At 48.7% G+C, this 26,453-nt stretch overlaps 1 protein-coding gene across 1 annotated transcript in view; it reads left to right on the top strand.

Moving 5' to 3' along the window:
• Positions 1–4,467: 4,467 nt before the first annotated feature.
• LOC131936762 (uncharacterized) overlaps positions 4,468–26,453 on the top strand; it is a 66,880-nt gene continuing 44,894 nt past the window's right edge. The window contains exons 1-4 of the mRNA XM_059293828.1: positions 4,468–4,763; positions 4,900–5,083; positions 5,301–6,112; positions 6,235–6,511. Of these exons, the coding sequence (XP_059149811.1) occupies positions 4,468–4,763; positions 4,900–5,083; positions 5,301–6,112; positions 6,235–6,511 (1,569 nt within the window). The remainder of the gene's footprint in view (positions 4,764–4,899; positions 5,084–5,300; positions 6,113–6,234; positions 6,512–26,453) is intronic.

Consider the following 26,453-nt stretch of genomic DNA (forward strand, 5'->3'; position numbering starts at 1 on the left):
TTGAGGCAGTATTGTGGCAGTATTGTGGCAGTATTGAGGCAATATTGTGGCAGTATTGTGGCAGTATTGTGGCAGTATTGAGGCAGTATTGTGGCAGATATCAAGTTATCTTTGGGACAAAGTAGGTAAAGCTGTGTCTTCAGCAAAGGGGAGTAATAACATAATTCCTTTAATGCATTGCATATAAACTATGGTTAGAGCTAACTAGGGCTGGGTTAATGCATTACATCTAAACTATGGTTAGAGCTAGCTAGGGCTGGGTTAATGCATTACATCTAAACTATGGTTAGAGCTAGCTAGGGCTGGGTTAATGCATTACATCTAAACTATGGTTAGAGCTAGCTAGGGCTGGGTTAATGCATTACATCTAAACTATGGTTAGAGCTAACTAGGGCTGGGTTAATGCATTACATCTAAACTATGGTTAGAGCTAGTTAGGGTTGGGTTAATGCATTACATCTAAACTATGGTTAGAGCTAGCTAGGGCTGGGTTAATGCATTACATCTAAACTATGGTTAGAGCTTGCTAGGGCTGGGTTAATGCATTACATCTAAACTATGGTTAGAGCTAGCTAGGGCTGGGTTAATACATTACATCTAAACTATGGTTAGAGCTAGCTAGGGCTGGGTTAATGCATTACATCTAAACTCTGGTTAGAGCTTGCTAGGGCTGGGTTAGAAGTAGGATTAGTCTAAGGAAATAATAAGGATTTTTGTCCAAGAAAATATTCAGTTTAAATTTAAGCTTAATTAATGGGCATCTAGTGTAAAATAAACCGGGAGTGATCTCCCCTAAACTTTCTCGAATATTCTTATATAAAATAACAGGGGATGGGAACTCGGGCTATAGACATGATTTTTAATCCATTTTAAATACTTAAAGTTTTAAAAATAGAATAAAATCTCGTAGACAAATTAATTGCACACCAAGTGAACGCGAAATAAAAAAGCGCATAATAGTGCGCAATATTATTAGTACTTTTAAAATTTACATTAGTTTTTTGAGAAATCGGAAGTAGCGTAAATTACTACTTCCAGTCAACGGAAATTACTCAAAATTTAACAGAAGGTAGAGAATTAGATCTTTTACTTACATGTGAAATTTCATTTATCTATCTGAAATAGTACTCAAGTTATAGGCTTTTGAAAAATTCAAAGTAGAAAAAGTACCACTTCCCGTTATCGGAAATCGCTCAAAAGTTGATACGGATCTACGATTTTGATAAAATACTTATATATGAAATTTCATCAACCTAACAGTAACGGTACTCAAGTTATCGTGTTTACACACGGACAGACAGACACACAGACACACACACACACACACACAGACATACGGACAAGATTGCAAAATTATGTTTTTCCGTATCAGTGAGGTGTAAAACGTCGAGATTTGTAAAAATCTCGATTTTTTTTTTGCACGATTACAATACTTTCTCTATACTTCGTATATACGAGAAAGTAAAAATATAAGCACATTATTTATTTCTTAGCCAGCCCATTAACTGAATTAAGTACGATGCTTATTGTGTCTTTCGCTGACAGCATTAAATACACTGCCTAATAAATGACCAAACATTTCTATTATTAGAATTTTTATAATTTTGAATTCAAATAAAAATAATCTGGTCTTGTATTACAGTGTCATTCAGAATGAAGTTACTAGAAAACAGCCAATCAGAATGAAGCTATTTGAAACCAGCCAATCAGAATGAAGCTATTTAAAACCAGCCAATGACAATGAAGCAGCTGGAGCCGAGCCAATCACAGGATGAGACCAGACCAGAGGTCAAGCTTGAGCCACTTTTTAACACGTTTTTCCTACAGGATTTAAAGAAGAAAGTCTGGACATGAAGACTGATGATGTCAAGCAGAGTTCAACAGATGGTATCACAGTGCCACTGCCAGGTGTAACAGTGCCACTGCCAGGTGTCACAGTGTCACTGCCAGGTGTCACAGTGTCACTGCCAGGTGTCACAGTGTCACTGCCAGGTGTCACAGTGCCACCAGCAGATGTCAAAGTGGAACATCCAGCCATAAAACCTGAACATGTGAATGCCACAGAGAACCACACAGTTGGTTTTTGTCTGTTGCCACATGCGGTATCATCACCACACAAAGACGATGGCCACATGTCACCCCACCCCACAAGTACCACCCCCTGGGACTGGCCAGAAGACCCTGGGGCCATGTTTACCTGCGTCTTGTGTAACGCTGCCTTCTTGTTTTTCTCAAGCTTGATGACACACCTGACAGAACACCTGACAGAACACCTGGATGGGGGTGTCTACCACATGGACACACCCCCCACCCCCCACCCCCACACAAGACCCCAGCAGGCTAGCTTGCATAGACTGCTGCTTACAGTTTACAACACTGTCCAACTTTAAACGTCACCTCAAGCGCAAGCACACAGACAAACACACAGACAAGCACACAGACAAGCATGTGCTCAGCCATCCGTGTCCACACTGCCACATGGCATTTTGTTCTAGCTCTGAGCTTAAGGTGCACATCACCAGGCGACACAGCGGAGAAAAGCCATTCCAGTGTAGCCACTGTCCCATGGCATTTAGCCAGAAGGCAGATGTAGTGAGCCACTGTCCCATGGCATTTAGCCAGAAGCCAGATGTAGTCAGCCACTGTCCCATGGCATTTAGCCAGAAGGCAGATGTAGTGTAGCCACTGTCCCATGGCATTTAGCCAGAAGGCAGATGTAGTGTAGCCACTGTCCCATGGCATTTAGCCAGAAGGCAGATGTAGTGTAGCCACTGTCCCATGGCATTTAGCCAGAAGCCAGATGTAGTCAGCCACTGTCCCATGGCATTTAGCCAGAAGGCAGATGTAGTCAGCCACTGTCCCATGGCATTTAGCCAGAAGGCAGATGTAGTCAGCCACTGTCCCATGGCATTTAGCCAGAAGGCAGATGTAGTGAGCCACTGTCCCATGGCATTTAGCCAGAAGGCAGATGTAGTCAGCCACTGTCCCATGGCATTTAGCCAGAAGGCAGATCTAGTGAGCCACTGTCCCATGGCATTTAGCCAGAAGGCAGATGTAGTGAGCCACTGTCCCACGGCATTTAGCCAGAAGGCAGATCTAGCGTAGCCACTGTCCCATGGCATTTAGCCAGAAGGCAGATGTAGTGGGCCACTGTCCCATGGCATTTAGCCAGAAGGCAGATCTAGTGAGCCACTGTCCCATGGCATTTAGCCAGAAGGCAGATGTAGTCAGCCACTGTCCCATGGCATTTAGCGAGAAGGCAGATGTAGTCAGCCACTGTCCCATGGCATTTAGCCAGAAGGCAGATGTAGTGTAGCCACTGTCCCATGGCATTTAGCCAGAAGGCAGATGTAGTGAGCCACTCTCTCATGGCATTTAGCCAGAAGGCAGATGTAGTGAGCCACTGTCCCATGGCATTTAGCCAGAAGGCAGATGTAGTGAGCCACTGTCCCATGGCATTTAGCCAGAAGGCAGATGTAGTGGGCCACTGTCCCATGGCATTTAGCCAGAAGGCAGATCTAGTGAGCCACTGTCCCATGGCATTTAGCCAGAAGGCAGATGTAGTGTAGCCACTGTCCCATGGCATTTAGCCAGAAGGCAGATGTAGTGAGCCACTGTCCCATGGCATTTAGCCAGAAGGCAGATGTAGTCAGCCACTGTCCCATGGCATTTAGCCAGAAGGCAGATGTAGTGAGCCACTGTCCCATGGCATTTAGCCAGAAGACAGATGTAGTGTAGCCAATGTCCCATGGCATTTAGCCAGAAGGCAGATGTAGTGAGCCACTGTCCCATGGCATTTAGCCAGAAGGCAGATGTTCTGAGCCACTGTCCCATGGCATTTAGCCAAAAGGCAGATGTAGTTAGCCACTGTCCCATGGCATTTAGCCAGAAGGCAGATGTAGTGAGCCACTGTCCCATGGCATTTAGCCAGAAGGCAGATGTAGTGAGCCACTGTCCCATGGCATTTAGCCAGAAGGCAGATGTAGTCAGCCACTGTCCCATGGCATTTAGCCAGAAGCCAGATCTAGTGAGCCACTGTCCCATGGCATTTAGCCAGAAGGCAGATGTAGTGTAGCCACTGTCCCATGGCATTTAGCCAGAAGGCAGATGTAGTGAGCCACTGTCCCATGGCATTTAGCCAGAAGGCAGATGTAGTCAGCCACTGTCCCATGGCATTTAGCTAGAAGGCAGATGTAGTGAGCCACTGTCCCATGGCATTTAGCCAGAAGGCAGATGTAGTGTAGCCACTGTCCCATGGCATTTAGCCAGAAGGCAGATGTAGTGGGCCACTGTCCCATGGCATTTAGCCAGAAGGCAGATGTAGTGTAGCCACTGTCCCATGGCATTTAGCCAGAAGGCAGATGTAGTGTAGCCACTGTCCCATGGCATTTAGCCAGAAGGCAGATGTAGTGAGCCACTGTCCCATGGCATTTAGCCAGAAGGCAGATGTAGTGTAGCCACTGTCCCATGGCATTTAGCCAGAAGGCAGATCTAGTGAGCCACTGTCCCATGGCATTTAGCCAGAAGGCAGATGTAGTGAGTCACTGTCCCATGACATTTAGCCAGAAGGCAGATGTAGTGAGTCACTGTCCCATGACATTTAGCCAGAAGGCAGATGTAGTGAGTCACTATAGGAGGAGGCACACAGGAGAGAAACCCTACAGTTGTCAGGTGTGTGATGCAGATTTTGTCAGCAGCTCCGACCTCAGGGGACACGAGCGGAGGAAGCAGGTGAGCGGCCACACAGGTGAGCGGCCACACAGGTGAGCGGCCACACAGGTGCCAGACCTGTGACCTGACCTTTTTTGACAGTTCGGATTTAAAACGCCATGAGAGGACCAAACATACGGGGGAGAGGCCATACAAGTGTGACCTTTGCACTTTGGCATTTGTCAGCAGTTCAGAGTTGAAGAGTCACCAAAAGAGAAAACATGCGGGGGTCAAACCATTCATGTGCGCCACCTGTGGGGTCAAACCGTTCACGTGCGCCACCTGTGGGGTCAAACCGTTCAGTGCGCCACCTGTGGGGTCAAGTTCACCACTGGAGCCAGCACGAGGGAACATGAGAGGCGGCGCCACGCAGGTGAGAGGCCGTACAGGTGAGAGGCCGTACAGGTGAGAGGCCGTACAGGTGAGATGCCGTACAGGTGTGATGTGTGTGGCCACACAGGTGAGAGGCCGTACAGGTGTGAGGCCGTACAGTTGTACGTGTGTGGCCACACAGGTGAGAGGCCGTACAGGTGTGACGTGTGTGGCCACACAGGTGAGAGGCCGTACAGGTGTGATGTGTGTGACCACAGGTGAGAGGCCGTACAGGTGAGAGGCCGTACAGGTGTGATGTGTGTGGTCTGGAGTTCTATGACAGTTCCAGCCTGAAGGTGCACGCCAGGCAACACACAGGTGAGAAACCCTACGAGTGCCAGGTGTGCAGCCTGCTGTTTGCCTGCAGTGCGCATCTCAGGTCCCACCACAGGAAGTCACACAACGTCGACCGGCCGTTTAAGTGTGACCTTTGCCCTAAAGCTTTCTTCATCCAGTCCAGCCTGGCTGCACACAAGCGCAGGCACGCAGGCGACAAGCCACATAGGCACGCAGGCGACAAGCCCCACAGGCACGCAGGCGACAAGCCCCACAGGCACGCAGGCGACAAGCCCCACAGGCACGCAGGCGACAAGCCCCATAGGTGCGCCTACTTCAACATGGCCTTCAACTCCAACTCTGACATGAAAAGCCATGAACGCAGGCGGCACACGGCAGAGAAGCCGTTCCAGTGCAAGTTTTGTAGCCAGGTTTTTGTGGACCGGCAGGAGCTCCGGCTCCATGAGCAGAAACACACAGGGGTCAGGCCGTACAAGTGTGACCTTTGCCCTGAGACCTTCCCTGTCAGCTACGACCTCAAGTCTCACCTATGTAAAGTCCATGGGAAGGAAAAGCCATTTAAATGTCAGCTTTGTCCTATGGCTTTTATCTGTAAATCCCATCTAAAAGTCCACCAAAGAAAACACACAGGAGAAAAACCATACCACTGTGGCATTTGTTCCCAGGGATTTACCAACAGCCATGACATGAAAAGCCATCAGCGCGGGATGCACACAGGGGAAAAGCCATTCCAGTGTGGGGTGTGTGTGGGGTGTGTGGTGTGGGCTACGTCAGCAACTCCAAGCTGAAGGTGCACGTGAGGCTCCACTCCGGGGAGAGGCCGTACCTGTGCCCCACCTGTGGGGAGACCTTCAGCGCCACCCACCTGCTCAAGAAGCACCAGAGGACAAGCCACGCCCCTGAGAAAGGCCAAAAGTGCCAACAGTGCAGCAGCGCCTTCTACCTGCCCTCTCACCTGAAGAAACACGTGCGGACACACACAGGTGAGAAGCCATTCACCTGCAGCTATTGCCACAAGGCTTTCTACAGCAGCTACGAGCTGACCATCCATCAGAGGAGGCAACACATGGGGGAGAAGCCCGTCAGCTGTCAGTTTTGTGGGGAGGTCTTTGTGGACAGGTCCAGGCTCAAGGTACACACACGGGGGAGAAGCCGTGTGTGTGTGGGATGTGTGGGGAGGCCTTTGTGGACAGGTCCAGGCTCAAGGTCCACACACGGACACACACGGGGGAGAAGCCGTGTGTGTGTGGGATGTGTGGGGAGGCCTTTGTGGACAGGTCCAGGCTCAAGGTCCACACACGGACACACACGGGGGAGAAGCCGTGTGTGTGTGGGGAGGCCTTTGTGGACAGGTCCAGGCTCAAGGTCCACACACGGGGGAGAAGCCGTGTGTGTGTGGGGTGTGTGGGGAGGTCTTTGTGGACAGGTCCAGGCTCAAGGTCCACACACGGGGGAGAAGCCGTGTGTGTGTGGGGTGTGTGGGGAGGCCTTTGTGGACAGGTCCAGGCTCAAGGTCCACACACGGACACACACGGGGGAGAAGCCGTGTGTGTGTGGGGAGGCCTTTGTGGACAGGTCCAGGCTCAAGGTCCACACACGGGGGAGAAGCCGTGTGTGTGTGGGGTGTGTGGGGAGGCCTTTGTGGACAGGTCCAGGCTCAAGGTCCACACACGGACACACACGGGGGAGAAGCCGTGTGTGTGTGGGGAGGCCTTTGTGGACAGGTCCAGGCTCAAGGTCCACACACGGGGGAGAAGCCGTGTGTGTGTGGGGTGTGTGGGGAGGCCTTTGTGGACAGGTCCAGGCTCAAGGTCCACACACGGACACACACGGGGGAGAAGCCGTGGGGTGTGTGGGGAGGCCTTTGATGTGGGCTACAAGCTCAGCTACCACAAGAAAACACAACACAAGGAGGAGAAAGGTGGACCTTTGAACTCCAGACACAGTTGACCTCTGAACTGTAGGCGCAGTTGACCTAAGCTCTGGACAGTTGATCTCACAGCATGCATATTGTGACCATCTAGTTGTAGGGTGCCCAGAGCATGCATATTGTGACCATCTAGTTGTGCCCAGAGCATGCATATTGTGACCATCTAGTTGTGCCCAGAGCATGCATATTGTGACCATCTAGTTATGCCCAGAGCATGCATATTGTGACCATCTAGTTGTAGGGTGCCCAGAGCATGCATATTGTGACCATCTAGTTGTGCCCAGAGCATGCATATTGTGACCATCTAGTTGTAGGGTGCCCAGAGCATGCATATTGTGACCATCTAGTTGTAGGGTGCCCAGAGCATGCATATTGTGACCATCTAGTTGTAGGGTGCCCAGAGCATGCATATTGTGACCATCTAGTTGTAGGGTGCCCAGAGCATGCATATTGTGACCATCTAGTTGTAGAGTGCCCAGAGCATGCATATTGTGACCATCTAGTTGTAAAGTGCCCAGAGCATGCATATTGTGACCATCTAGTTGTGCCCAGAGCATGCATGTTGTGACCATCTAGTTGTAGGGTGCCCAGAGCATGCATATTGTGACCATCTAGTTGTGCCCAGAGCATGCATATTGTGACCATCTAGTTGTAGGGTGCCCAGAGCATGCATATTGTGACCATCTAGTTGTAGGGTGCCCAGAGCATGCATATTGTGACCATCTAGTTGTAGGGTGCCCAGAGCATGCATATTGTGACCATCTAGTTGTGCCCAGAGCATGCATATTGTGACCATCTAGTTGTGCCCAGAGCATGCATATTGTGACCATCTAGTTGTAGGGTGCCCACAGCATGCATATTGTGACCATCTAGTTGTAGGGTGCCCAGAGCATGCATATTGTGACCATCTAGTTGTAGGGTGCCCAGAGCATGCATATTGTGACCATCTAGTTGTAGGGTGCCCAGAGCATGCATATTGTGACCATCTAGTTGTAGGGTGCCCAGAGCATGCATATTGTGACCATCAAGTTGTGCCCAGAGCATACATATTGTGACCATCTAGTTGTAGGGTGCCCAGAGCATGCATATTGTGACCATCTAGTTGTAGGGTGCCCAGAGCATGCATATTGTGACCATCTAGTTGTAAGGTGCCCAGAGCATACATATTGTGACCATCTAGTTGTAGGGTGCCCAGAGCATGCATATTGTGACCATCTAGTTGTAGGGTGCCCAGAGCATACATATTGTGACCATCTAGTTGTGCCCAGAGCATACATATTGTGACCATCTAGTTGTAGGGTGCCCAGAGCATGCATATTGTGACCATCTAGTTGTAGGGTGCCCAGAGCATGCATATTGTGACCATCTAGTTGTGCCCAGAGCATGCATATTGTGACCATCTAGTTGTAGGGTGCCCAGAGCATGCATATTGTGACCATCTAGTTGTAGGGTGCCCAGAGCATGCATATTGTGACCATCTAGTTGTAGGGTGCCCATAGCATGCATATTGTGACCATCTAGTTGTAGGGTGCCCACAGCATGCATATTGTGACCATCTAGTTGTAGGGTGCCCAGAGCATGCATATTGTGACCATCTAGTTGTAGGGTGCCCATAGCATGCATATTGTGACCATCTAGTTGTAGGGTGCCCACAGCATGCATATTGTGACCATCTAGTTGTAGGGTGCCCAGAGCATGCATATTGTGACCATCTAGTTGTAGGGTGCCCAGAGCATGCATATTGTGACCATCTAGTTGTAGGGTGCCCACAGCATGCATATTGTGCCCATCTAGTTGTAGGGTGCCCAGAGCATGCATATTGTGACCATCTAGTTGTGCCCAGAGCATGCATATTGTGACCATCTAGTTGTGCCCAGAGCATGCATATTGTGACCATCTAGTTGTGCCCAGAGCATGCATATTGTGACCATCTAGTTGTAGGGTGCCCAGAGCATGCATATTGTGACCATCTAGTTGTGCCCAGAGCATGCATATTGTGACCATCTAGTTGTAGGGTGCCCAGAGCATGCATATTGTGACCATCTAGTTGTGCCCAGAGCATGCATATTGTGACCATCTAGTTGTGCCCAGAGCATACATATTGTGACCATCTAGTTGTGCCCAGAGCATGCATATTGTGACCATCTAGTTGTGCCCAGAGCATGCATATTGTGACCATCTAGTTGTGCCCAGAGCATGCATATTGTGACCATCTAGTTGTGCCCAGAGCATGCATATTGTGACCATCTAGTTGTAGGGTGCCCATAGCATGCATATTGTGACCATCTAGTTGTAGGGTGCCCAGAGCATGCATATTGTGACCATCTAGTTGTGCCCAGAGCATGCATATTGTGACCATCTAGTTGTGCCCAGAGCATACATATTGTGACCATCTAGTTGTAGGGTGCCCAGAGCATGCATATTGTGACCATCTAGTTGTGCCCAGAGCATGCATATTGTGACCATCTAGTTGTAGGGTGCCCAGAGCATGCATATTGTGACCATCTAGTTGTGCCCAGAGCATGCATATTGTGACCATCTAGTTGTAGGGTGCCCAGAGCATGCATATTGTGACCATCTAGTTGTAGGGTGCCCAGAGCATGCATATTGTGACCATCTAGTTGTAGGGTGCCCAGAGCATGCATGTTGTGACCATCTAGTTGTAGGGTGCCCAGAGCATGCATATTGTGACCATCTAGTTGTAAGGTGCCCATAGCATGCATATTGTGACCATCTAGTTGTGCCCAGAGCATGCATATTGTGACCATCTAGTTGTAGGGTGCCCAGAGCATGGATATTGTGACCATCTAGTTGTGCCCAGAGCATGCATATTGTGACCATCTAGTTGTAGGGTGCCCAGAGCATGCATATTGTGACCATCTAGTTGTGCCCACAGCATGCATATTGTGACCATCTAGTTGTAGGGTGCCCAGAGCATGCATATTGTGACCATCTAGTTGTGCCCAGAGCATGCATATTGTGACCATCTAGTTGTAGGGTGCCCAGAGCATGCATATTGTGACCATCTAGTTGTAGGGTGCCCAGAGCATGCATATTGTGACCATCTAGTTGTGCCCAGAGCATGCATATTGTGACCATCTAGTTGTGCCCAGAGCATGCATATTGTGACCATCTAGTTGTAGGGTGCCCACAGCATGCATATTGTGACCATCTAGTTGTAGGGTGCCCCGAGCATGCATATTGTGACCATCTAGTTGTAGGGTGCCCAGAGCATGCATATTGTGACCATCTAGTTGTAGGGTGCCCAGAGCATGCATATTGTGACCATCTAGTTGTAGGGTGCCCAGAGCATGCATATTGTGACCATCTAGTTGTAGGGTGCCCACAGCATGCATATTGTGACCATCTAGTTGTAGGGTGCCCAGAGCATGCATATTGTGACCATCTAGTTGTAGGGTGCCCAGAGCATGCATATTGTGACCATCTAGTTATGCCCAGAGCATGCATATTGTGACCATCTAGTTGTAGGGTGCCCAGAGCATACATATTGTGACCATCTAGTTGTAGGGTGCCCAGAGCATGCATATTGTGACCATCTAGTTGTGACCAGAGCATGCATATTGTGACCATCTAGTTGTAGGGTGCCCAGAGCATGCGTATTGTGACCATCTAGTTGTGCCCAGAGCATGCATATTGTGACCATCTAGTTATGCCCAGAGCATGCATATTGTGACCATCTAGTTGTGCCCACAGCATGCATATTGTGACCATCTAGTTGTGCCCAGAGCATGCATATTGTGACCATCTAGTTGTAGGGTGCCCAGAGCATGCATATTGTGACCATCTAGTTGTAGGGTGCCCAGAGCATGCATATTGTGACCATCTAGTTGTGCCCAGAGCATGCATATTGTGACCATCTAGTTGTGCCCAGAGCATGCATATTGTGACCATCTAGTTGTAGGGTGCCCACAGCATGCATATTGTGACCATCTAGTTGTAGGGTGCCCCGAGCATGCATATTGTGACCATCTAGTTGTAGGGTGCCCAGAGCATGCATATTGTGACCATCTAGTTGTAGGGTGCCCAGAGCATGCATATTGTGACCATCTAGTTGTAGGGTGCCCAGAGCATGCATATTGTGACCATCTAGTTGTAGGGTGCCCACAGCATGCATATTGTGACCATCTAGTTGTAGGGTGCCCAGAGCATGCATATTGTGACCATCTAGTTGTAGGGTGCCCAGAGCATGCATATTGTGACCATCTAGTTATGCCCAGAGCATGCATATTGTGACCATCTAGTTGTAGGGTGCCCAGAGCATACATATTGTGACCATCTAGTTGTAGGGTGCCCAGAGCATGCATATTGTGACCATCTAGTTGTGACCAGAGCATGCATATTGTGACCATCTAGTTGTAGGGTGCCCAGAGCATGCATATTGTGACCATCTAGTTGTGCCCAGAGCATGCATATTGTGACCATCTAGTTATGCCCAGAGCATGCATATTGTGACCATCTAGTTGTGCCCACAGCATGCATATTGTGACCATCTAGTTGTGCCCAGAGCATGCATATTGTGACCATCTAGTTGTAGGGTGCCCAGAGCATGCATATTGTGACCATCTAGTTGTAGGGTGCCCAGAGCATGCATATTGTGACCATCTAGTTGTAGGGTGCCCACAGCATGCATATTGTGACCATCTAGTTGTAGGGTGCCCAGAGCATGCATATTGTGACCATCTAGTTGTAGGGTGCCCACAGCATGCATATTGTGACCATCTAGTTGTAGGGTGCCCAGAGCATGCATATTGTGACCATCTAGTTGTGCCCAGAGCATGCATATTGTGACCATCTAGTTGTAGGGTGCCCAGAGCATGCATATTGTGACCATCTAGTTGTAGGGTGCCCAGAGCATGCATATTGTGACCATCTAGTTGTAGGGTGCCCAGAGCATGCATATTGTGACCACCTAGTTGTAGGGTGCCCAGAGCATGCATATTGTGACCATCTAGTTGTAGGGTGCCCAGAGCATGCATATTGTGACCATCTAGTTGATGGGTGCCCAGAGCATGCATATTGTGACCATCTAGTTGATGGGTGCCCAGAGCATGCATATTGTGACCATCTAGTTGTAGGGTGCCCAGAGCATGCATATTGTGACCATCTAGTTGTAGAGTGCCCAGAGCATGCATATTGTGACCATCTAGTTGTGCCCACAGCATGCATATTGTGACCATCTAGTTGTAGGGTGCCCAGAGCATGCATATTGTGACCATCTAGTTGTAGGGTGCCCAGAGCATGCATATTGTGACCATCTAGTTGTGCCCAGAGCATGCATGTTGTGACCATCTAGTTGTGCCCAGAGCATGCATATTGTGACCATCTAGTTGTAGGGTGCCCAGAGCATACATATTGTGACCATCTAGTTGTAGGGTGCCCAGAGCATACATATTGTGACCATCTAGTTGTAAAGTGCCCAGAGCATACATATTGTGACCATCTAGTTGTAGGGTGCCCAGAGCATGCATATTGTGACCATCTAGTTGTAGGGTGCTCACAGCATGCATATTGTGACCATCTAGTTGTAGGGTGCCCAGAGCATGCATATTGTGACCACCTAGTTGTAGGGTGCCCACAGCATGCATATTGTGACCATCTAGTTGTAGGGTGCCCAGAGCATGCATATTGTGACCATCTAGTTGTGCCCAGAGCATGCATATTGTGACCATCTAGTTGTGCCCAGAGCATGCATATTGTGACCATCTGGGTGCCCACAGCATGGATATTGTGACCATCTAGTTGTAGGGTGCCCAGAGCATGCATATTGTGACCATCTAGTTGTAGGGTGCCCAGAGCATGCATATTGTGACCATCTAGTTGTAGGGTGCCCAGAGCATGCATATTGTGACCATCTAGTTGTAGGGTGCCCAGAGCATGCATATTGTGACCATCTAGTTGTAGGGTGCCCAGAGCATGCATATTGTGACCATCTAGTTGTAGGGTGCCCAGAGCATGCATATTGTGACCATCTAGTTGTGCCCAGAGCATGCATATTGTGACCATCTAGTTGTAGGGTGCCCAGAGCATGCATATTGTGACCATCTAGTTGTGCCCAGAGCATGCATATTGTGACCATCTAGTTGTAGGGTGCCCAGAGCATGCATATTGTGACCATCTAGTTGTAGGGTGCTCACAGCATGCATATTGTGACCATCTAGTTGTAGGGTGCCCAGAGCATGCATATTGTGACCACCTAGTTGTAGGGTGCCCACAGCATGCATATTGTGACCATCTAGTTGTAGGGTGCCCAGAGCATGCATATTGTGACCATCTAGTTGTAGGGTGCCCAGAGCATGCATATTGTGACCATCTAGTTGTGCCCAGAGCATGCATATTGTGACCATCTGGGTGCCCACAGCATGGATATTGTGACCATCTAGTTGTAGGGTGCCCAGAGCATGCATATTGTGACCATCTAGTTGTAGGGTGCCCAGAGCATGCATATTGTGACCATCTAGTTGTAGGGTGCCCAGAGCATGCATATTGTGACCATCTAGTTGTAGGGTGCCCAGAGCATGCATATTGTGACCATCTAGTTGTAGGGTGCCCAGAGCATGCATATTGTGACCATCTAGTTGTAGGGTGCCCAGAGCATGCATATTGTGACCATCTAGTTGTGCCCAGAGCATGCATATTGTGACCATCTAGTTGTAGGGTGCCCAGAGCATGCATATTGTGACCATCTAGTTGTGCCCAGAGCATGCATATTGTGACCATCTAGTTGTAGGGTGCCCAGAGCATGCATATTGTGACCATCTAGTTGTAGGGTGCCCAGAGCATGCATATTGTGACCATCTAGTTGTAGGGTGCCCAGAGCATGCATATTGTGACCATCTAGTTGTAAGGTGCCCACAGCATGCATATTGTGACCATCTAGTTGTAGGGTGCCCAGAGCATGCATATTGTGACCATCTAGTTGTAGGGTGCCCAGAGCATGCATATTGTGACCATCTAGTTGTAGGGTGCCCAGAGCATGCATATTGTGACCATCTAGTTGTAGGGTGCCCAGAGCATGCATATTGTGACCATCTAGTTGTAGGGTGCCCAGAGCATGCATATTGTGACCATCTAGTTGTAGGGTGCCCAGAGCATGCATATTGTGACCATCTAGTTGTAGGGTGCCCAGAGCATGCATATTGTGACCATCTAGTTGTGCCCAGAGCATGCATATTGTGACCATCTAGTTGTAGGGTGCCCAGAGCATGCATATTGTGACCATCTAGTTGTAGGGTGCCCAGAGCATGCATATTGTGACCATCTAGTTGTGCCCAGAGCATGCATATTGTGACCATCTGGGTGCCCACAGCATGCATATTGTGACCATCTAGTTGTAGGGTGCCCAGAGCATGCATATTGTGACCATCTAGTTGTAGGGTGCCCAGAGCATGCATATTGTGACCATCTAGTTGTAGGGTGCCCAGAGCATGCATATTGTGACCATCTAGTTGTGCCCAGAGCATGCATATTGTGACCATCTAGTTGTGCCCAGAGCATGCATATTGTGACCATCTAGTTGTGCCCAGAGCATGCATATTGTGACCATCTGGGTGCCCACAGCATGCATATTGTGACCATCTAGTTGTAGGGTGCCCAGAGCATGCATATTGTGACCATCTAGTTGTAGGGTGCCCAGAGCATGCATATTGTGACCATCTAGTTGTAGGGTGCCCAGAGCATGCATATTGTGACCATCTAGTTGTGCCCAGAGCATGCATATTGTGACCATCTAGTTGTAGGGTGCCCAGAGCATGCATATTGTGACCATCTGGGTGCCCACAGCATGCATATTGTGACCATCTAGTTGTAGGGTGCCCAGAGCATGCATATTGTGACCATCTAGTTGTAGGGTGCCCAGAGCATGCATATTGTGACCATCTAGTTGTGCCCAGAGCATGCATATTGTGACCATCTAGTTGTAGGGTGCCCAGAGCATGCATATTGTGACCATCTAGTTGTAGGGTGCCCAGAGCATGCATATTGTGACCATCTAGTTGTAGGGTGCCCAGAGCATGCATATTGTGACCATCTAGTTGTAGGGTGCCCACAGCATGCATATTGTGACCATCTAGTTGTAGGGTGCCCAGAGCATGCATATTGTGACCATCTAGTTGTAGGGTGCCCAGAGCATGCATATTGTGACCACCTAGTTGTAGGGTGCCCAGAGCATGCATATTGTGACCATCTAGTTGTAGGGTGCCCACAGCATGCATATTGTGACCACCTAGTTGTAGGGTGCCCAGAGCATGCATATTGTGACCATCTAGTTGTGCCCAGAGCATGCATATTGTGACCATCTAGTTGTAGGGTGCCCAGAGCATGCATATAGTGACCATCTAGTTGTAGGGTGCCCAGAGCATGCATATTGTGACCATCTAGTTGTAGGGTGCCCAGAGCATGCATATTGTGACCATCTAGTTGTAGGGTGCCCAGAGCATGCATATTGTGACCATCTAGTTGTGCCCAGAGCATGCATATTGTGACCATCTAGTTGTAGGGTGCCCAGAGCATGCATATTGTGACCATCTAGTTGTGCCCAGAGCATGCATATTGTGACCATCTAGTTGTAGGGTGCCCAGAGCATGCATATTGTGACCATCTAGTTGTAGGGTGCCCAGAGCATGCATATTGTGACCATCTAGTTGTGCCCAGAGCATGCATATTGTGACCATCTAGTTGTAGGGTGCCCAGAGCATGCATATTGTGACCATCTAGTTGTAGGGTGCCCAGAGCATGCATATTGTGACCATCTAGATGTAGGGTGCCCAGAGCATGCATATTGTGACCATCTAGTTGTAGGGTGCCCAGAGCATGCATATTGTGACCATCTAGTTGTAGGGTGCCCAGAGCATGCATATTGTGACCATCTAGTTGTAGGGTGCCCAGAGCATGCATATTGTGACCATCTAGTTGTAGGGTGCCCAGAGCATGCATATTGTGACCATCTAGTTGTAGGGTGCCCACAGCATGCATATTGTGACCATCTAGTTGTAGGGTGCCCAGAGCATGCATATTGTGACCATCTAGTTGTAAGGTGCCCAGAGCATGCATATTGTGACCATCTAGTTGTAGGGTGCCCAGAGCATGCATATTGTGACCATCTAGTTGTAAGGTGCCCAGAGCATGCATATTGTGACTATCTAGTTGTAGAGTGCCCACAGCATGCATATTGTGACCATCTAGTTGTAGGGTGCCCAGAGCATGCATATTGTGACCATCTAGTTGTAGGGTGCCCAGAGCATGCATATTGTGACCATCTAGTTGTGCCCAGAGCATGCATATTGTGACCATCTAGTTGTGCCCAGAGCATGCATATTGTGACCATCTAGTTGTAGGGTGCCCAGAGCATGCATATTGTGACCATCTAGTTGTGCCCAGAGCATGCATATTGTGACCATCTAGTTGTAGGGTGCCCAGAGCATGCACATTGTGACCATCTAGTTGTGCCCAGAGCATGCATATTGTGACCATCTAGTTGTAGGGTGCCCAGAGCATGCATATTGTGACCATCTAGTTGTAGGGTGCCCAGAGCATGCATATTGTGACCATCTAGTTGTAGGGTGCCCAGAGCATGCATATTGTGACCATCTAGTTGTGCCCAGAGCATGCATATTGTGACCATCTAGTTGTAGGGTGCCCAGAGCATGCATATTGTGACCATCTAGTTGTAGGGTGCCCAGAGCATGCATATTGTGACCATCTAGTTGTAGGGTGCCCAGAGCATGCATATTGTGACCATCTAGTTGTAGGGTGCCCAGAGCATGCATATTGTGACCATCTAGTTGTAGGGTGCCCACAGCATGCATATTGTGACCATCTAGTTGTAGGGTGCCCAGAGCATGCATATTGTGACCATCTAGTTGTAGGGTGCCCAGAGCATGCATATTGTGACCATCTAGTTGTAAAGTGCCCAGAGCATGCATATTGTGACCATCTAGTTGTAGGGTGCCCAGAGCATGCATATTGTGACCATCTAGTTGTAGGGTGCCCAGAGCATGCATATTGTGACCATCTAGTTGTGCCCAGAGCATGCATATTGTGACCATCTAGTTGTAGGGTGCCCAGAGCATGCATATTGTGACCATCTAGTTGTAAGGTGCCCAGAGCATGCATATTGTGACCATCTAGTTGTAGGGTGCCCAGAGCATGCATATTGTGACCATCTAGTTGTAGGGTGCCCAGAGCATGCATATTGTGACCATCTAGTTGTAGGGTGCCCAGAGCATGCATATTGTGACCATCTAGTTGTAGGGTGCCCAGAGCATGCATATTGTGACCATCTAGTTGTGCCCAGAGCATGCATATTGTGACCATCTAGTTGTAGGGTGCCCAGAGCATGCATATTGTGACCATCTAGTTGTAGGGTGCCCAGAGCATGCATATTGTGACCATCTAGTTGTAGGGTGCCCACAGCATGCATATTGTGACCATCTAGTTGTAGGGTGCCCAGAGCATGCATGTTGTGACCATCTAGTTGTAGGGTGCCCAGAGCATGCATATTGTGACCATCTAGTTGTGCCCAGAGCATGCATATTGTGACCATCTAGTTGTAGGGTGCCCAGAGCATGCATATTGTGACCATCTAGTTGTAGGGTGCCCAGAGCATGCATATTGTGACCATCTAGTTGTAGGGTGCCCAGAGCATGCATATTGTGACCATCTAGTTGTAGGGTGCCCAGAGCATGCATATTGTGACCATCTAGTTGTAGGGTGCCCAGAGCATGCATATTGTGACCATCTAGTTGTAGGGTGCCCAGAGCATGCATATTGTGACCATCTAGTTGTGCCCAGAGCATGCATATTGTGACCATCTAGTTGTAGGGTGCCCAGAGCATGCATATTGTGACCATCTAGTTGTAGGGTGCCCAGAGCATGCATATTGTGACCATCTAGTTGTAGGGTGCCCAGAGCATGCATATTGTGACCATCTAGTTGTAGGGTGCCCAGAGCATGCATATTGTGACCATCTAGTTGTGCCCACAGCATGCATATTGTGACCATCTAGTTGTGCCCAGAGCATGCATATTGTGACCATCTAGTTGTAGGGTGCCCAGAGCATGCATATTGTGACCATCTAGTTGTGCCCAGAGCATGCATATTGTGACCATCTAGTTGTAGGGTGCCTACAGCATGCATATTGTGACCATCTAGTTGTAGGGTGCCCAGAGCATGCATATTGTGACCATCTAGTTGTAGGGTGCCCAGAGCATGCATATTGTGACCATCTAGTTGTGCCCAGAGCATGCATATTGTGACCATCTAGTTGTGCCCAGAGCATGCATATTGTGACCATCTAGTTGTGCCCAGAGCATGCATATTGTGACCATCTAGTTGTGCCCAGAGCATGCATATTGTGACCATCTAGTTGTAGGGTGCCCAGAGCATGCATATTGTGACCATCTAGTTGTAGGGTGCCCAGAGCATGCATATTGTGACCATCTAGTTGTGCCCAGAGCATGCATATTGTGACCATCTAGTTGTAGGGTGCCCAGAGCATGCATATTGTGACCATCTAGTTGTGCCCAGAGCATGCATATTGTGACCATCTAGTTGTAGGGTGCCCAGAGCATGCATATTGTGACCATCTAGTTGTAGGGTGCCCAGAGCATGCATATTGTGACCATCTAGTTGTAGGGTGCCCAGAGCATGCATATTGTGACCATCTAGTTGTGCCCAGAGCATGCATATTGTGACCATCTAGTTGTAGGGTGCCCAGAGCATGCATATTGTGACCATCTAGTTGTAGGGTGCCCACAGCATGCATATTGTGACCATCTAGTTGTAGGGTGCCCAGAGCATGCATATTGTGACCATCTAGTTGTAGGGTGCCCAGAGCATGCATATTGTGACCATCTAGTTGTGCCCAGAGCATGCATATTGTGACCATCTAGTTGTAGGGTGCCCAGAGCATGCATATTGTGACCATCTAGTTGTAGGGTGCCCACAGCATGCATATTGTGACCATCTAGTTGTGCCCAGAGCATGCATATTGTGACCATCTAGTTGTAGGGTGCCCAGAGCATGCATATTGTGACCATCTAGTTGTGCCCAGAGCATGCATATTGTGACCATCTAGTTGTAGGGTGCCCACAGCATGCATATTGTGACCATCTAGTTGTAGGGTGCCCAGAGCATGCATATTGTGACCATCTAGTTGTAGGGTGCCCAGAGCATGCATATTGTGACCATCTAGTTGTAGGGTGCCCAGAGCATGCATATTGTGACCATCTAGTTGTAGGGTGCCCACAGCATGCATATTGTGACCATCTAGTTGTAGGGTGCCCAGAGCATGCATATTGTGACCATCTAGTTGTAGGGTGCCCAGAGCATGCATATTGTGACCATCTAGTTGTAGGGTGCCCACAGCATGCATATTGTGACCATCTAGTTGTGCCCAGAGCATGCATATTGTGACCATCTAGTTGTAGGGTGCCCAGAGCATGCATATTGTGACCATCTAGTTGTGCCCAGAGCATGCATATTGTGACCATCTAGTTGTAGGGTGCCCACAGCATGCATATTGTGACCATCTAGTTGTAGGGTGCCCAGAGCATGCATATTGTGACCATCTAGTTGTAGGGTGCCCAGAGCATGCATATTGTGACCATCTAGTTGTGCCCAGAGCATGCATATTGTGACCATCTAGTTGTGCCCAGAGCATGCATATTGTGACCATCTAGTTGTGCCCAGAGCATGCATATTGTGACCATCTAGTTGTGCCCAGAGCATGCATATTGTGACCATCTAGTTGTAGGGTGCCCAGAGCATGCATATTGTGACCATCTAGTTGTAGGGTGCCCAGAGCATGCATATTGTGACCATCTAGTTGTGCCCAGAGCATGCATATTGTGACCATCTAGTTGTAGGGTGCCCAGAGCATGCATATTGTGACCATCTAGTTGTAGGGTGCCCAGAGCATGCATATTGTGACCATCTAGTTGTAGGGTGCCCAGAGCATGCATATTGTGACCATCTAGTTGTAGGGTGCCCAGAGCATGCATATTGTGACCATCTAGTTGTGCCCAGAGCATGCATATTGTGACCATCTAGTTGTAGGGTGCCCAGAGCATGCATATTGTGACCATCTAGTTGTAGGCTGCCCAGAGCATGCATATTGTGACCATTTAGTTGTGCCCAGAGCATGCATATTGTGACCATCTAGTTGTAGGGTGCCCAGAGCATGCATATTGTGACCATCTAGTTGTAAGGTGCCCAGAGCATGCATATTGTGACCATCTAGTTGTGCCCAGAGCATGCATATTGTGACCATCTAGTTGTAGGGTGCCCCGAGCATGCATATTGTGACCATCTAGTTGTGCCCAGAGCATGCATATTGTGACCATCTAGTTGTAGGGTGCCCCGAGCATGCATATTGTGACCATCTAGTTGTGCCCAGAGCATGCATATTGTGACCATCTAGTTGTAGGGTGCCCCGAGCATGCATATTGTGACCATCTAGTTGTAGGGTGCCCAGAGCATGCATATTGTGACCATCTAGTTGTAGGGTGCCCAGAGCATGCATATTGTGACCATCTAGTTGTAGGGTGCCCAGAGCATGCATATTGTGACCATCTAGTTGTAGGGTGCCCAGAGCATACATATTGTGACCATCTAGTTGTAGGGTGCCCAGAGCATGCATATTGTGACCATCTAGTTGTAGGGTGCCCAGAGCATGCATATTGTGACCATCTAGTTGTGCCCAGAGCATGCATATTGTGACCATCTAGTTGTAGGGTGCCCAGAGCATGCATATTGTGACCATCTAGTTGTAGGGTGCCCAGAGCATGCATATTGTGACCATCTAGTTGTGCCCAGAGCATACATATTGTGACCATCTAGTTGTGCCCAGAGCATGCATATTGTGACCATCTAGTTGTAGGGTGCCCAGAGCATGCATATTGTGACCATCTAGTTGTAGGGTGCCCAGAGCATGCATATTGTGACCATCTAGTTGTGCCCAGAGCATGCATATTGTGACCATCTAGTTGTAGGGTGCCCAGAGCATGCATATTGTGACCATCTAGTTGTAGGGTGCCCAGAGCATGCATATTGTGACCATCTAGTTGTGCCCAGAGCATGCATATTGTGACCATCTAGTTGTAGGGTGCCCCGAGCATGCATATTGTGACCATCTAGTTGTAGGGTGCCCAGAGCATGCATATTGTGACCATCTAGTTGTAGGGTGCCCAGAGCATGCATATTGTGACCATCTAGTTGTAGGGTGCCCAGAGCATGCATATTGTGACCATCTAGTTGTAGGGTGCCCACAGCATGCATATTGTGACCATCTAGTTGTAGGGTGCCCAGAGCATGCATATTGTGACCATCTAGTTGTAGGGTGCCCAGAGCATGCATATTGTGACCATCTAGTTGTGCCCAGAGCATGCATATTGTGACCATCTAGTTGTAGGGTGCCCAGAGCATGCATATTGTGACCATCTAGTTGTAGGGTGCCCAGAGCATGCATATTGTGACCATCTAGTTGTAGGGTGCCCAGAGCATGCATATTGTGACCATCTGGGTGCCCAGAGCATGCATATTGTGACCATCTAGTTGTGCCCAGAGCATGCATATTGTGACCATCTAGTTGTAGGGTGCCCAGAGCATGCATATTGTGACCATCTAGTTGTAGGGTGCCCAGAGCATGCATATTGTGACCATCTAGTTGTAGGGTGCCCAGAGCATGCATATTGTGACCATCTAGTTGTGCCCAGAGCATGCATATTGTGACCATCTAGTTGTAGGGTGCCCAGAGCATGCATATTGTGACCATCTAGTTGTAGGGTGCCCAGAGCATGCATATTGTGACCATCTAGTTGTAGGGTGCCCAGAGCATGCATATTGTGACCATCTAGTTGTAGGGTGCCCAGAGCATGCATATTGTGACCATCTAGTTGTAGGGTGCCCAGAGCATGCATATTGTGACCATCTAGTTGTAGGGTGCCCAGAGCATGCATATTGTGACCATCTAGTTGTAGGGTGCCCACAGCATGCATATTGTGACCATCTAGTTGTGCCCAGAGCATGCATATTGTGACCATCTAGTTGTGCCCAGAGCATGCATATTGTGACCATCTAGTTGTAGGGTGCCCAGAGCATGCATATTGTGACCATCTAGTTGTGCCCAGAGCATGCATATTGTGACCATCTAGTTGTGCCCAGAGCATGCATATTGTGACCATCTAGTTGTAAGGTGCCCAGAGCATGCATATTGTGACCATCTAGTTGTAAGGTGCCCAGAGCATGCATATTGTGACCATCTAGTTGTAGGGTGCCCAGAGCATGCATATTGTGACCATCTAGTTGTAGGGTGCCCAGAGAATGCATATTGTGACCATCTAGTTGTAGGGTGCCCACAGCATGCATATTGTGACCATCTAGTTGTGCCCAGAGCATGCATATTGTGACCATCTAGTTGTAGGGTGCCCAGAGCATGGATATTGTGACCATCTAGTTGTGCCCAGAGCATGCATATTGTGACCATCTAGTTGTAGGGTGCCCAGAGCATGCATATTGTGACCATCTAGTTGTGCCCAGAGCATGCATGTTGTGACCATCTAGTTGTAGGGTGCCCAGAGCATGCATATTGTGACCATCTAGTTGTAGGGTGCCCAGAGCATGCATATTGTGACCATCTAGTTGTGCCCAGAGCATGCATATTGTGACCATCTAGTTGTAGGGTGCCCAGAGCATGCATATTGTGACCATCTAGTTGTAGGGTGCCCAGAGCATGCATATTGTGACCATCTAGTTGTGCCCAGAGCATGCATATTGTGACCATCTAGTTGTAGGGTGCCCCGAGCATGCATATTGTGACCATCTAGTTGTAGGGTGCCCAGAGCATGCATATTGTGACCATCTAGTTGTAGGGTGCCCAGAGCATGCATATTGTGACCATCTAGTTGTAGGGTGCCCAGAGCATGCATATTGTGACCATCTAGTTGTAGGGTGCCCACAGCATGCATATTGTGACCATCTAGTTGTAGGGTGCCCAGAGCATGCATATTGTGACCATCTAGTTGTAGGGTGCCCAGAGCATGCATATTGTGACCATCTAGTTGTGCCCAGAGCATGCATATTGTGACCATCTAGTTGTGCCCAGAGCATGCATATTGTGACCATCTAGTTGTAGGGTGCCCAGAGCATGCATATTGTGACCATCTAGTTGTAGGGTGCCCAGAGCATGCATATTGTGACCATCTAGTTGTGCCCAGAGCATGCATATTGTGACCATCTAGTTGTGCCCAGAGCATGCATATTGTGACCATCTAGTTGTAGGGTGCCCAGAGCATGCATATTGTGACCATCTAGTTGTAGGGTGCCCAGAGCATGCATATTGTGACCATCTAGTTGTAGGGTGCCCAGAGCATGCATATTGTGACCATCTAGTTGTGCCCAGAGCATGCATATTGTGACCATCTAGTTGTAGGGTGCCCCGAGCATGCATATTGTGACCATCTAGTTGTAGGGTGCCCAGAGCATGCATATTGTGACCATCTAGTTGTAGGGTGCCCAGAGCATGCATATTGTGACCATCTAGTTGTAGGGTGCCCAGAGCATGCATATTGTGACCATCTAGTTGTAGGGTGCCCACAGCATGCATATTGTGACCATCTAGTTGTAGGGTGCCCAGAGCATGCATATTGTGACCATCTAGTTGTAGGGTGCCCAGAGCATGCATATTGTGACCATCTAGTTGTGCCCAGAGCATGCATATTGTGACCATCTAGTTGTAGGGTGCCCAGAGCATGCATATTGTGACCATCTAGTTGTAGGGTGCCCAGAGCATGCATATTGTGACCATCTAGTTGTAGGGTGCCCAGAGCATGCATATTGTGACCATCTGGGTGCCCAGAGCATGCATATTGTGACCATCTAGTTGTGCCCAGAGCATGCATATTGTGACCATCTAGTTGTAGGGTGCCCAGAGCATGCATATTGTGACCATCTAGTTGTAGGGTGCCCAGAGCATGCATATTGTGACCATCTAGTTGTAGGGTGCCCAGAGCATGCATATTGTGACCATCTAGTTGTGCCCAGAGCATGCATATTGTGACCATCTAGTTGTAGGGTGCCCAGAGCATGCATATTGTGACCATCTAGTTGTAGGGTGCCCAGAGCATGCATATTGTGACCATCTAGTTGTAGGGTGCCCAGAGCATGCATATTGTGACCATCTAGTTGTAGGGTGCCCAGAGCATGCATATTGTGACCATCTAGTTGTAGGGTGCCCAGAGCATGCATATTGTGACCATCTAGTTGTAGGGTGCCCAGAGCATGCATATTGTGACCATCTAGTTGTAGGGTGCCCACAGCATGCATATTGTGACCATCTAGTTGTGCCCAGAGCATGCATATTGTGACCATCTAGTTGTGCCCAGAGCATGCATATTGTGACCATCTAGTTGTAGGGTGCCCAGAGCATGCATATTGTGACCATCTAGTTGTGCCCAGAGCATGCATATTGTGACCATCTAGTTGTGCCCAGAGCATGCATATTGTGACCATCTAGTTGTAAGGTGCCCAGAGCATGCATATTGTGACCATCTAGTTGTAAGGTGCCCAGAGCATGCATATTGTGACCATCTAGTTGTAGGGTGCCCAGAGCATGCATATTGTGACCATCTAGTTGTAGGGTGCCCAGAGCATGCATATTGTGACCATCTAGTTGTAGGGTGCCCACAGCATGCATATTGTGACCATCTAGTTGTAGGGTGCCCAGAGCATGCATATTGTGACCATCTAGTTGTAGGGTGCCCAGAGCATGCATATTGTGACCATCTAGTTGTAGGGTGCCCAGAGCATGCATATTGTGACCATCTAGTTGTAGGGTGCCCACAGCATGCATATTGTGACCATCTAGTTGTGCCCAGAGCATGCATATTGTGACCATCTAGTTGTAGGGTGCCCAGAGCATGGATATTGTGACCATCTAGTTGTGCCCAGAGCATGCATATTGTGACCATCTAGTTGTAGGGTGCCCAGAGCATGCATATTGTGACCATCTAGTTGTGCCCAGAGCATGCATGTTGTGACCATCTAGTTGTAGGGTGCCCAGAGCATGCATATTGTGACCATCTAGTTGTAGGGTGCCCAGAGCATGCATATTGTGACCATCTAGTTGTGCCCAGAGCATGCATATTGTGACCATCTAGTTGTAGGGTGCCCAGAGCATGCATATTGTGACCATCTAGTTGTAGGGTGCCCAGAGCATGCATATTGTGACCATCTAGTTGTGCCCAGAGCATGCATATTGTGACCATCTAGTTGTAGGGTGCCCCGAGCATGCATATTGTGACCATCTAGTTGTAGGGTGCCCAGAGCATGCATATTGTGACCATCTAGTTGTAGGGTGCCCAGAGCATGCATATTGTGACCATCTAGTTGTAGGGTGCCCAGAGCATGCATATTGTGACCATCTAGTTGTAGGGTGCCCACAGCATGCATATTGTGACCATCTAGTTGTAGGGTGCCCAGAGCATGCATATTGTGACCATCTAGTTGTAGGGTGCCCAGAGCATGCATATTGTGACCATCTAGTTGTGCCCAGAGCATGCATATTGTGACCATCTAGTTGTAGGGTGCCCAGAGCATGCATATTGTGACCATCTAGTTGTAGGGTGCCCAGAGCATGCATATTGTGACCATCTAGTTGTAGGGTGCCCAGAGCATGCATATTGTGACCATCTGGGTGCCCAGAGCATGCATATTGTGACCATCTAGTTGTGCCCAGAGCATGCATATTGTGACCATCTAGTTGTAGGGTGCCCAGAGCATGCATATTGTGACCATCTAGTTGTAGGGTGCCCAGAGCATGCATATTGTGACCATCTAGTTGTAGGGTGCCCAGAGCATGCATATTGTGACCATCTAGTTGTGCCCAGAGCATGCATATTGTGACCATCTAGTTGTAGGGTGCCCAGAGCATGCATATTGTGACCATCTAGTTGTAGGGTGCCCAGAGCATGCATATTGTGACCATCTAGTTGTAGGGTGCCCAGAGCATGCATATTGTGACCATCTAGTTGTAGGGTGCCCAGAGCATGCATATTGTGACCATCTAGTTGTAGGGTGCCCAGAGCATGCATATTGTGACCATCTAGTTGTAGGGTGCCCAGAGCATGCA

This window comes from Physella acuta, unplaced genomic scaffold (genome assembly GCF_028476545.2).
Source record: "Physella acuta isolate Inbredline_101_S28 unplaced genomic scaffold, ASM2847654v3 ptg000186l, whole genome shotgun sequence".
Lineage (NCBI taxonomy): Eukaryota > Metazoa > Mollusca > Gastropoda > Physidae > Physella > Physella acuta.